Raw genomic sequence first — 12,361 nt, 5'->3', positions numbered from 1 at the left:
GGATGGTCTGTAAAGGACTTGTGTCCCCTCAGGATGGGAGGTGCTGTATACAGGTAAGGCTGCTCTTAAAGGAAATATACTCTGTGTTTTCATCTTGGCGGTGTTGCCCATGCGAGCAGTGTGCAGGGAGGAAGGGATGGCCCCGGGGCAGCGTGGGCTGGTGAGGGATGTGGGGTCAAGGGTGGTGTTGGGGAAGGTCAACTCTACCGATGCTCATGCAGGGAGGGAGACATCCTGCTGGACTCTGTGTGGAGTGCCTCCAGCACATGGGATGGTACTCGGGGGATCTCTCTCGTATTTCCCTCTCTTGTCTGGCTGGTAAAAGAATCTTTCACCGGCAAGATGCAGTAGTCTCTCCTATCCTGTCTGCACCCTAGAGGTTTTCAGGAAAGGCCTGCATGAGCATTGCAAAGGTCCCGTCAGCGTTCCCTCACCCACAGTCCCTGATGGCCCCTCTCTGGGGGCAGGGAGGGGTGGAGAGGAGCCAGGAGCCTGCTTCAGATGGGGAGTGATGCCTATGGGGCACCTTGGGCTCGCTCGCTCATGGCACTCTGGTCGTCTGTGGTGTGCCTGGCAGGTCATGGCATTAACAGCCCCGGGATGCCAGTCACAGCCTTGGAGGGGAACCTGTCTCAGCAGAGACCCCTCTGACTGGTGCACGCCAGGAGGTGACATTGGCCTTTGGGGACAGGCACCTCCAATCTGAAGCACTTCCCTTGAATTGTGGCATGTCCTCTTTTTTTTTTTCTCACCAAGCAATCTCCCCTACTCAGTAAGGCCACTGCTGCCCTTGTCATTGCAGAGCATCCTTCCCTCTCCTTCCCCAGCAGAGTCACGAAACCCACCGTCCGGCAGGACCAGGTGCTTTCTCCCAAGTGGGGAAGGGCTGAGCCAGAGGCTGGCAGCTTCTCTCTACCTGCCAAGTCCATGAGCTCCCTACCAGCACACGTGTCTGGGGCAGGTGTACGTGCCAGACGCAGGACCGGCAGGGGCTCGGCTCAGGATGGCAATGGTTTTAAATGGCCCTCGGGGATGGACAGTGGGAAGAGGAGTGCAGACTTGAGACGTGGTTCTGGGGAAGGCTTTGGTGCAGGCTGTGCAGGGAAGGAGCAAGAGGAGCTTCCAGCCCACAAATACCTTCCCTTCCCCTGGGAGAGAAGTGCAGCGGGCGTAGCATTGCTCCTGCAGCAGTATGCGGCTTTTGCAGGGGAATGTTTTCATGCATTTGGGGGGCATTTGGCCAGAAAAGAAAAGTCAGAGGTGGGGAGGATTTGATTTTCATTGATGGGTCTGGCCTGCCACCACTAGATGGGGATAGGCATGCCTGAGCAGAAGGTTGAGTGGGAAGAACATGCATCTGGCCACCTCGTGACCATGTAATTGTCCTCTTGTGTTGCCCTTGTTGCAGTAAGGGGAGATTAGAGGCATCCCGAAGGCAAGCTCTGGGGCCTTATAATCCTGTCTGGTCTTATTGGTATTTTAGCTGGGTACGAACCCTCTCTGTTGATGCACGTTTTTCTATGTATGCAGATGTGTGCATGTGCCAAACTCATTCCACTTGGTCATTTTGATTAAAATAGGACCTCTCCTGGGTTGAAATATTGTAGCAGGCTCACTCCAATCAAGTTACACAGTAATGCTACAGCATGGAAAGGCCAATAATTGTAATCTCAGAGAAAATAACAGCATCGCTTAAGTTGCAGCTTGGCCAAAATAGTGGAAATACCTGATTCCAACCTCCTCATCTGAGCTGGTAGTGGTGAGGACCCTGGATCTGTCTCCAGCAGGAAAACTAGTCCTTCCCCCTTTGAAGCTGAGACAGGAGGACTGGCTCTGCATAAAGAGCTTGGAAGTGCCCCACTGCTTGGGTTTCCCCTCTCTCTCTTTTGACACAGCATATTAATCCTGCTTAATTTATGAAATACACCGTGATCACAGCCTTGGGGCTGGTTTGGGTGGCAGAGCAGGATTTAATCTCAAGAAGGAAAGGGGTATTACTCACATCTCCAGTGGGGCAGCTGTCATTCAAGGGCCGTATTTAGCTTCAGGACTCCCAAAGGGATTGACCTGCCTCTGTGTCCATATGACCTCTAATGAGTCACTCTGAGCTGCATAAATTGAAGCGATAAACTGCCTGTGATGCAGCTGCTACCCGATTTGTGCACGTGTGTATGACACGGGCACAGCTGCATCCCAAAGTCCCAGGTGGTGAGATGGAGAAGAGGCCCTGAACATTTGCTTGGAGGGAAAGCATGGAAATGCTGATGAGGTTGTTTCTCCCATTCCTTTGCTCAGTTGTGTTGTTAATTATGAAGCTTTCTACCTTGCAGTTTAGAATTGTCATGCTCTCTTCAGCGTGGATGCTCTGAGCACCGTAATAAGTCATTCCTCCTGGCTGTCCCTGCTAACCTTTCTCCTCCATGTTGATAATGGGAAAGAAGCTGGGCTCAGCCACTGCATCTTAATAGTCTGCAAGGGAGCCAGCTCAGGCTGGCAATGGGGAGCCGGTGGCAATAGGGAATGGAAAAAGTGGCACAAGGAGTTGCGTGGGTGCTCGGAGTTAAAAACCTGGTGAAAGTGAAAGCAGAGGTGCTGGATGGTGGCAAGGATGTGCTGCCACTTTTGTCACGGGGATTAAAAAATTGTGAGGAGCATCCCAAAGCCAGTCAGGAGACACAATACCTGTTTCTTTTCAATAGCTGCAGGCCTTTGGGGTAATATATTCGAAGAGTCTCCATGCTATCCCCTAAGGGACTCTGTGTCTGCTTTCTAAACCTCTGCGCTTACTGCTCTTTATTCTGACAAATGCCAAGGCTTGAAGAACAAGCAAAGCTTTGGATCAAAGTGCGTGTTGGAAGCAGAGGGCTGAAAGAACAGGGTGGGTAGGCAGAACTCGCACGGTCTTAAGCGGGGATAACGGGGGACTGCAGCCCAAGGTGGAAAGGGTGGCTGGACCTGGCAGATGAGTGCTGCAGGGAGCACTGGAGATCATAGATCCAGCAGTGTAGGCATCAAAGGAGTCTTGGGCTGAAACATCAAGGGTGTGCAGCATGCCAAGGCAGAGCAGTGTCAGCAGAGATGTGTGTGGGCTGGTGATCCTAAAGCGAAGAGGATTGAGCTGAGTGTCTGGGAGGATAACCTATGGCTAGGGTGTGAGGAGATGAGGTCTGTGCCCTGGATCTTGGTGACAGACACATGCTTTCCTGCTGCTGATCGTCCCTTTCTGTATTGCATTGTGTCTGAGGGCTTTTGTGTTGCTTTTAAACTTGTACTGGTAGCACGGGTACTCCAGACACTTGAGCATGCCAACAAGGTGAAGGGAGGAAAGCGCCCATCAGGCCACCATTGGACAGTCCTTGGGCAAGCTCTCTTTCCTAAGAACATCACTGTTAACACCCCTCCAAAGCCAGGCCTTGGAGTTTATTTCATTCCCCTCACTTTGACAAGCCACTTCCACTGTGCTCTTTAATGGACAACATTTGGCTTTGCATTTTCCCACTGTTGTGTGCACCCAGCCAGCAAAGTGGTGTTCTTTATCTAAAGCATGGTGCTCTGCAGTACTCGGGTGCCACCAAGCGTGAGACCTGTTCTTCTGCTCTTCCTACACCCGCTCGCACTCTCTGACTGTTCTGCTTTGTGGAATAACTTTTGCAACCTGTCTTCATGGTGCTTACACTGCCCTGGCAAAGGAGAGCTCCAAAAGCTCCAGTAAAGGGTGCTTAATATTTAATCCCACTTCTAGTTTGCATTACTGCTCCCTGTTTGAATGAGTGACTGGTCTGTATGCGTTTGACATGCATTTGCTGGTGTCAGTCTGAGGGAGCCGCCCAACGAGTGGTGTGGCACAAGGCCAGCCCAGCATGTCCCTGGGTGGGAGAGGGCATGCCTGGGGCAGCAGAGCTGAACCTGGGGTTGGCAGGACCACGTGAGGGACTGCAAGGGCAGGGTGGCTGTGTTGTGTCAGGATGGATCCACACCACTCCAAAGAGCAGTGTTCCTTAAGGTGCTCAGGCTGGCTCCAGAAGAGTTAGCACCATCACGTGACATGATGAAGCACTGTGCCAAGGTGTCTCAGGGGCTACAGGGATGATTTAAATAGTTAGTTATGGAGAGGACTAGCCAGAAGAGACTTGGTGGAGAGAGGGACTAGTAGAAAAGGGTTCTGCTTAAAATCGCTTCAGCACAAAGTACGACCACTCTTTATCATTTGCCAGAGCCGTCAGCCCTGCAGCTCTCCGCTGCTCTGAACTCTCTGGGCAAGCACGGATGTGCTGTGCTCTTGCTGCTGATTCCTCATGTGGGTTTAATTTCTCTTTTGCCCTTTCTCTCCAGGGGTTCTCGCTTGCAGCTGTCATGGCAGAGTACGTCCCCCAGCCTCCCTCCACCTGGCCCGCGGGCCCGCAGCCCCCTCACGCCTCTGCTGTCTGCCCACTGGAGCCTGTGGATCTGGGGGTCTCGGAGCAGCAAACGCCACCAGAGCAGCTGCCATCCTCCCCAGAGCTGGGTGAGGATGAGGATGTCACCTCTCCGCCAGACCCTGATGTTCCCTACCCTGACTTGGCCCCGGTTGTCTTCTTCTGCTTGAAACAGACCACCAGTCCACGGAACTGGTGCATCAAAATGGTGTGCAACCCATATCCTTTCCGAGCTGCTCCTTCTCCCTCCCTCCTGCTCCATCCCTTCCTCTCCCTGCCCTCCTGGGGCACCTGGCAGGTAAGGAATGACGTTTCCTACATATTTAAGGATCTGCTTTTTTCCCTGCTTGCATTTAAACAGAACCTTAGCTGTTATAGTGTGTGATCAAAAGAGGCTGATTATGAAAGAGGGGACTTCAGAGAGAGCTGCTGACAGCCCCAGTCACAGGGGGTTGGGTGAGGGGGGAGAGGAGGGCTGAGGAGAGGTATTTTAGCAAGGCCTGTTGTTCCCCTTCCTGGCTCCCTTTTTGCATCTTTCCTGGGACAGAGCAGAATTTGCTAGCCCAGGAACTTGTTGGCAGGCTGCCACGAATGACAGAGGTGTCTCCTCCCTCTAAGCATACAGGCTTTAGTGAGAGCTCATCCTGCCCTTGGTGAGGGAATCACCACTCCTGGACCTCAATTGCAAGGATACCTAGGTGACCCCTTGCCTTTCCAGCCAGCACACGTCACTGTCCTGCTGATGTCTTGCTGTGATGTCTGGCCAGGAGTGAATGGGAGAATCTGTTCAGTTTGATGCTGAGCCTCATACACCTTGGGAGCAATCTCCGGGATGAGACCACGTCCTTTCTTTGCACGGGAGGTCAGCAATATCACACACCTGTGTCACCGTTCACACTCAGTGCCTTGATTGCAAGGAAGCTCCTGCAACTCACCAGGGCAAATGATGACCACCTGCACAACTCAATAGCCCTGAGGCTGCTAGGAAGTCAAGGCCTCTGTGGCTCTTGAGCCTGATGCAATATAAAAAACAGGTGGAAGTCACTGCCTACTCTTTGGACTGTGGGATCCTTCAGGTGGGAAGGAAGTGGAGGAGTTGATGAATCATCAAAGAGGTTGGTCTAAAGTTTTACTTGAACCTTTTTCTGGCCAGAAATCTCAAGTGATGGCACTTCTACTGGGAAGTTTCTAGTTAGGTGGATATTATCTACAAGGATGCTTGTTATGGTTTTGGTGCATTGGCTTCTAGATTAAACCTGAGTGTCCGGGCACACACCAGAGACTCACAAAATGTTTCTAAGAGCATTTTCAGCTTCATAGCCAAACCCTGGGTGAAGTCTTGAGGTGCTGTCAGCAATAACAGATGACCTTAGACGGCTGATGAATCTGGAGATTTGTTTCAATTTCAAATGTAGGAAAAGGTTTGGGTTTCAGACCTGAGTTCTTGTCTTAAAGTTCAGAAGCTCTTAAAAAGGTATTGTGGTCTCAAGTGCACAACATGACTGAGAACTTGTTGGAGATTTAGGTTTTCTGCTTTCCTTTCTACTGACTACTCCTTAAAGTTTTAAAACTTCACATTGAATTATGCATTGCTTTTCAATCACTGTGTGTCTGCACTGGTTATTATGTCCTGTGAATCTTGTCTCAGCATGTGGTGGGCTCAGAGTAAAGCATGAAAGATTTGTGTCTCAATGCAAAGGCTGGATTCAGAAAATGAGAGAAGTGTAATAGCCTGGGTTTGGGATGAAGATTTGCTCTTGAATGGAGGAAGAAGTGAATGTGAGTGGAAGAAAAGAAGAGCCTATCCCTGTTTTTGGCTAAAAAGTCAGTCAAAACAGTCCCTCCAGTTTAGTACATAGCAAGGAGTTTGTTTTAAGGTATTAGACCTGTGTTATTCAATGAGTTTGGCACTATATGTCTATCTTAGTGTTAACTGTTACTTTTGTTTCAACCCTCAGACATGTATGATATATGACCCTGGAAAGGGCTTTTTTGTAGTGGAAGCTATAGAAGGAAGGAAGGAAAAAGCCTCATGCAATCACCTGTTGATGGTATTACACCAGGCTACATGTGACACAGGGTGAAGGGCAATGGTGGGGCTGCTGGAAACCTTTTGAAAGGGTTGTTTCAGACTTGTGATTTCAGCTCAGCTGTGTGAAGTTAGGAGATTACTTGAAAAGCAGAGACTGTGTGGAGAGGATTCAGCTCCTCCTTTGATTCCTCCCCCACTCCTGAGGTCCTGATTTTGAATGGATCATGGAGTAAGTAGATCCCATAATTTTTCAAATGAGGGATTGTTTTTGCACCCTGAAGGTTTCTTGCAGGTAATCATATGTTCTTAGCATCACTCTTTCTTTTTTTTTTGATAGCACCATAGAAATGGTACACTTGTGCCAAGTAGGGGCAGGCTGGGTCGTTGTCACAGGGTAACATCTGGCATTTTCTGAAGATTCAGCAAGAAAGATGGGGCATTAATTAAAAGCCTGTTAATCTTCTCATTGACTTTCTACTAGGCCAGAGCTTCATGATCATTGTTATGGAAGTACTGTCAATGAGACTTAAAATGGAAGCTTTGATTGTTAAGGACTATGTAGCAATTTTCGTAAGCACAAGGTCATTAACCACCAAATTTCAATTTAGGTAATTGCATTCTACCTACTTAAATCCCCCTCCCCTGAAGATTATTTCGTCTTCCATGAGCAGTCCTGCAATTTTGTTATGTGCTATTAAACTACTGCCATATTCCTTTGCTGCAGTGCAGTAAGAGGAGAAAGAACCACTTATACCCGTGCTTTAAATTCACTTCTGAAAGTATGTTAGGGTATAAATGTCTGATGCTGTTATTGCAAATATAGTGGCTCCTAACTCCCTTTTAAGATAGGGACTATGTCTCATGTGAAACTTGTGGTGTTTGTCCCCAAAGGGAATATTTACTGTGCTTTTTACCATTGTGCTCTGTGGTGCAAAGGAGCCTGATGCTTTGAAGTTAGGGGATTACATATTTCTGGGGTGGCTTTACATATAGTGTGAATGAATGCTTGAATTGCCCTAGTTTATTGGTGAGAAGATTTTTTTAAAATCCTGATGAACCTTGTTAGATGCAGGTAACTGCTGTGTAATCAGCTGGATATGCAATGCACACCTGGAGCCTGGCCTGGCTCCTAGTAAGTGTGTCTGTCTGAAATGAGTCTGGTGTGATGCAGCATGTGAGCAACACGCCTGGTCACCAAACTGTTTGTTTAGGTTGATTTCTGTTTTCTGTTTTGATGGACAGGCACAAGGCTGGTCATTCTGAGTTGCAGACCATGGGGCTGTTGCACCTGCAATGTTAACACAGGCAACATTTGAGATATAGTTATGAGAGAGACTGCAAGATTTTTTTTTTCCTTTTCTCAAACCTAAACTCCATGTCAAATAGGATTTCAAGTCAATCTTGGAGGGGAAATAGGGTGAAAAGTGTGAAAACACGTTTCCAAAACAACTGTGTAGCATTCATCTTATGAATTTATGAAGTGTTTGGGACTAAATAAAGGGCATGCCACATGGTGCCTTACAAATGGATCCTGATGCACTTTGCAAATTATGAGAAGATCATGAGAGAGATGCCTGGATGTCTGCATTGCTGTTTGACTCCTTGGGTTTCCATAAAGACTTCACGCTTCATCCATCCCTAGGGTCAAACACAGTAGATTTGGTTCGTCCTTTGAGCCTTTCTTTGAAAGAAACTTTTTCCAGGAGGCCTAGCCTTCCCTTTGCTGTTGTAGCTATAATATTGACGTGATAGCGAGAGCAAGAGTGAAGTGTGCCATTAAAATAATCAATGCTAAAACTGTAGGCTCTGCAGTTCACCACTCTGTCATTTTCTTGCTTTTTGTTATATACCAGACCACTTCCCTCGTTTGTAAAGTGTGTTGGCTGTTTGGGCTTCTGTTTTACTCTCAGGAGGTAAAGTGTTGTGTTTCCAGCTGATTTCAGTGATGTAGGAGCAGTGGGTCAGGTCCCAGATGTGCAGAAGTTTATATAAGCACTTAATTTTTAGTACTGGGAGCTGTGTTTTACAGGGTATAGAGCAGGTGGCTTCTCGAAGCTAGTATGACTGCTTGTGTGTACTGAGGAGCTGCCTTGTAGCTCAACAGCTTTAAAGATCCTTGAAGTAGAGGCTTTGCCATTGTACCTGTCCCTAAAGGTCCTGCCACGCTTCTGGGGCTGCCTTTCCTGTAACTTGTACTGGCAGCTCTATCAGCCTGGGCTATGTGCTTGGTCTGCAAGGAAACAGGGCTGTCCTTGGGCAGATTGATGGGGGAACTGGGAAAACCTACAGATTTATTTCCCACCCCCTCCGTGCCTGTTGCCACAGATATCACTTATGTACGAGCCAACCGAGTATAGGATGGTTGTCGATAGCAATAGCGGTGTTTCATGCTGGCACTCCCCTATGGGAGTGGAGTGGAGAAGAAAACACTGGAGGAGCAAAGAAAATGATGTGTGTGTGGATCAGTAATTGGTACTTCTCTTGGCGATGCTGAGCTGGTGATGCCATGGTCTATGGGGACACTATGCAGCCAAAACCACCATTTTTCAGATGATGCTTGGCTGAGAGGCTGACAAATCTTTTACTCATTAATAAGCTTTGGGTGAATAGGTGTGTTGTATATTACACCCTGGTCAAATTCTAGTTTGGGCAATTTGGTTTTGTGTGAGTGAAACATTACGTGCAGATTCTGTAGTATGTTGCACTTGTTTCTGCCTTAAGCTGTTGTCTTGTGTACTGCTAAACCCTGGATGCAGTCTTCATAACAATTGAATGTAGTTAATTAATAAGCAAATACCATCTGTAAATATTTTGCAAGTCTTGTAATAGTAGGCCTGAGCTCCTGTAATCCTCTGTTTCGGTTTGCTTTTTTTCTACGTGTGCACATTTATTTGTGTGTGTGTATGTGTGTATATATATATATACACATAAAAAATTTTAAAAAGAAAGGTTTCTGCCTCTCTAGTAGTTAGAGAAAAGCTTGGAAATGTGACCAGAAGGTATAATAATACATCAAAAAATGAGTGGCTTATGAATTTTAAGCAGCATTAATCATTCTTGAGGACCTAGGGATCATGGCTTTCCACTCTTGGGGTCAGCAGTATCAGCTTTTATTTGCATACCTGGAAAGCACTGAAATGCATATGTTATTCCTGCTTCTTAATTTAAAAGATAGATCTCTCCTGTCTCTCTCTGCAAATCTAGCTCACAAGAGTCTGGCACTTATTTAAGGACTTGTGATAGCTTTGTATTGTTCTGGGTAACCTCGAAGGTGTTGCTGCTGTGTGCTTAGGAATGGCTTGATTTCTGTTGATTGCACAGCTCTGTAGACCTCCTTTCAGCCAACAGATACATCTGTATACCCAAGACCCAACAACTGCAAGATGATTTTTTTCTGTAAGAGGTTATCTAATCTCTCTGCGCTCCACAGTGTGCTAAATCAACTTTGCAGTTGCTCCTGTTGCATGGGAAACTGAGCTGATCCAGAGCTTTCCAGTGGACATGCAGTGTCGGTGGCATTGGTGCTCCCCTGGGCATGTGCCGAATGCTTTTCAGGCTTTAAAAGGGGGCAAGCCTCCTTTAGATCCTGCTGGTTTTTCTGCCACTCTATGTACAAATGGAATGAAGTTTGCTATTAGCAAATAGGGTGACTCTTAATAACCCAATTGTCCATAAACTTGATTGATATTAAAAGGCAATGCATGCACTGAGCCAACACAGCCATCTCCCCAGGACCAGTCCATCCTCAACTACTCTCCTCCCCTTCTGTGTTAACAATATGAGCTTTAAAAGCAGTCATTTCCTGTGCTTGTGAACTGACCCTTAATTTCCCTGTTAATTCTTCTCTTGGGAAGATGGCTGGGCTTTACCCCATCTTAACTCTACCTGTCTGAAAACCAGGCATCCAGTGTTTTTCCATGGATATTTGACAGACTGCCATCTGTAGCAGGAAATTTAGCACGCTTAACTTCACCCCTCCCCGCAGAGGGCAAAGTTCTCTATGGAGGTGGCTATTTATTCTTCTTTACTAATGAGAGTGTTTCTGGATAGCGAGCTGCAGGGATTGCTGGCTAGCATCCTGGGCTGCCTTTAGGATTGCTATGCTGTTTGGTACCCCAGATGCAATGGAAGAAGGCAAAGGGGAAAGCAGGGAGCAGGTTTAGTTTTGGTAATGGTGCAGTCTGAACATCTTACTCTTTCCATAATGAAATATCAGGCAATCTTAGTTTTGTGGGAGGAGGGGAAGGTGCACTGTCCACCTGGACTCTGGTTTGGGAAGAAGTAGTTCTGTAAATTCCAGCTGCTTTCCTGGGATAGAAGTCCTGTTTCCCAGTTGTGGTTGGGAGACAGAGGCGGGTGGCATGGGGGAGCATGACGGTGCTCAGGACCTGCACAAGTAGTTGGGAATGAAGCTGCTTCTACAAAACTGGTGATGAGGGAGTGTCATTAGTGTGGGTTGTTTGATGTGCAAGTCTACAATGGGAAGTTTAGAGGGATCATTTCCACAGTCAGATGTGGAGTAAATGGAATTTAAACTCGTGCATTGTCATTAGTAGCACACAAGGGATGGATATGTTTGAAGAGGATTTGCATGCTTGTGATCTCTAAGAAATCAGCTAGGTTGTGTGTATACGAGATGTACGCAGTTCCAGGCGAGTGGGCAGACGTAAAGGGATGTCTAAATTTGGCTGGCTTGCAAGCTGGCCCTGTGTATCTAAGTACAAATGCTGAGACAGGATATCTCACTGCCTCCCATCTCTTTAGCTTATTCTCTGGAGGTTTTTATAGTGAGAAGTCAAAGACCGTGGTTTGGAAATGAAGCAGGACAACAGCACAAACAAAACCAGAGCTCTGACTGTCTGAAGCTTTATTGTCCTTAGGGTCTAACAAAATCAGAAATAAGGCTGAAAAACTTAGTGTATACCTACTGTCTTCATGCAAAGCTCTGAGCATTTGCCCTGTTACTGAAGGATAGATTCATGCTTTGGCAGGGGGTTGGACTAGATGGTCTTCAGAGGTCCCTTCCAACCCTAACCATTCTGCGATTCCTATTGTTGGAGGAAGGGTTAACTGCAAAATATTGAGGAGACTGTGGTTTAGAGGAGGTGTATTTTTTGCTGTTATGTTGTACTGCCCTCTTTCCCCCATATGTGCCAAAACCAATAAAAGACCTGTTAATGCTCCATGCCCTGGTGCTTCAAGAAAGTGGGGCTAGGACTCCTACTGCAACAGCTTTTTATGAGGTGTCTCAATACAGTCCCTGGATTTCTGGTCAATGAATGTGGAAGGTGTGGGGAAGCAGGCAGGAGAGAGTAGAGGATGAAAGTCCTGTCTTTGTCTGGTGTCAGTCACAGTTGTTCTGCTATATACTTAGTGAAAACAGACTATTTGCACCAGCTGTTGCTCTTCAGCCTAGGTTGGGAAGATTGGCTTCATCTTGTCATGTTGTACAGTGTTATCCAGTGCAGACAGTGTGGCTCGTGCCAGCCTGGGGGGCACCTGGTAGTGTCAGGCCAGAGGAGAGGGATGACGTCCTCAGCTGAACACAGGGATGGTAGCGGTGCCTGCTTTGGAGGACCTCCCCATCCCTCTGCAAATTGCGTTGCTGAACCGAAACAAATGCTGAAAAACTCTTCTGGAGCATATTGTGTTTATTCAATGGAATATATTTTGCCTTGGAGATGAGAGCCATTTACTCTCTGAAAAATGGTCAGTTTGCCTTTTTCAGCCTTCGTGAACACTGGAGCAGGGTGTGTGAGGGAGCCGGAGGGGGCTCTTGAAGAAATAAAGGGCAATAAAAATACTCATTTTGAGTTTAAGACCTGTAAAATACTCTGACCAGACCTCTAATTGCATGTTCTGTCATAACAATGTGAATTAAATAATGCAATTAACCACTAATGAATTGACCAGC

At 47.2% G+C, this 12,361-nt stretch overlaps 1 protein-coding gene across 1 annotated transcript in view; it reads left to right on the top strand.

Annotated features, from left to right (window-relative positions):
• The first annotated feature begins 4,338 nt into the window (after nt 1-4,338).
• Nucleotides 4,339-12,361, top strand: part of CACNA1I (calcium voltage-gated channel subunit alpha1 I) — a 165,731-nt gene continuing 157,708 nt past the window's right edge. Inside the window, exon 1 of the mRNA XM_068402512.1 lies at nt 4,339-4,634. Within this exon, the coding sequence (XP_068258613.1) occupies nt 4,354-4,634 (281 nt within the window). The 5' untranslated portion in view covers nt 4,339-4,353. The remainder of the gene's footprint in view (nt 4,635-12,361) is intronic.

This window comes from Nyctibius grandis, chromosome 5 (genome assembly GCF_013368605.1).
Source record: "Nyctibius grandis isolate bNycGra1 chromosome 5, bNycGra1.pri, whole genome shotgun sequence".
NCBI lineage: Eukaryota > Metazoa > Chordata > Aves > Nyctibiiformes > Nyctibiidae > Nyctibius > Nyctibius grandis.
Note: the sequence above shows the minus strand (reverse complement) of the source record. Positions and strands in the feature narration are given on the sequence as shown.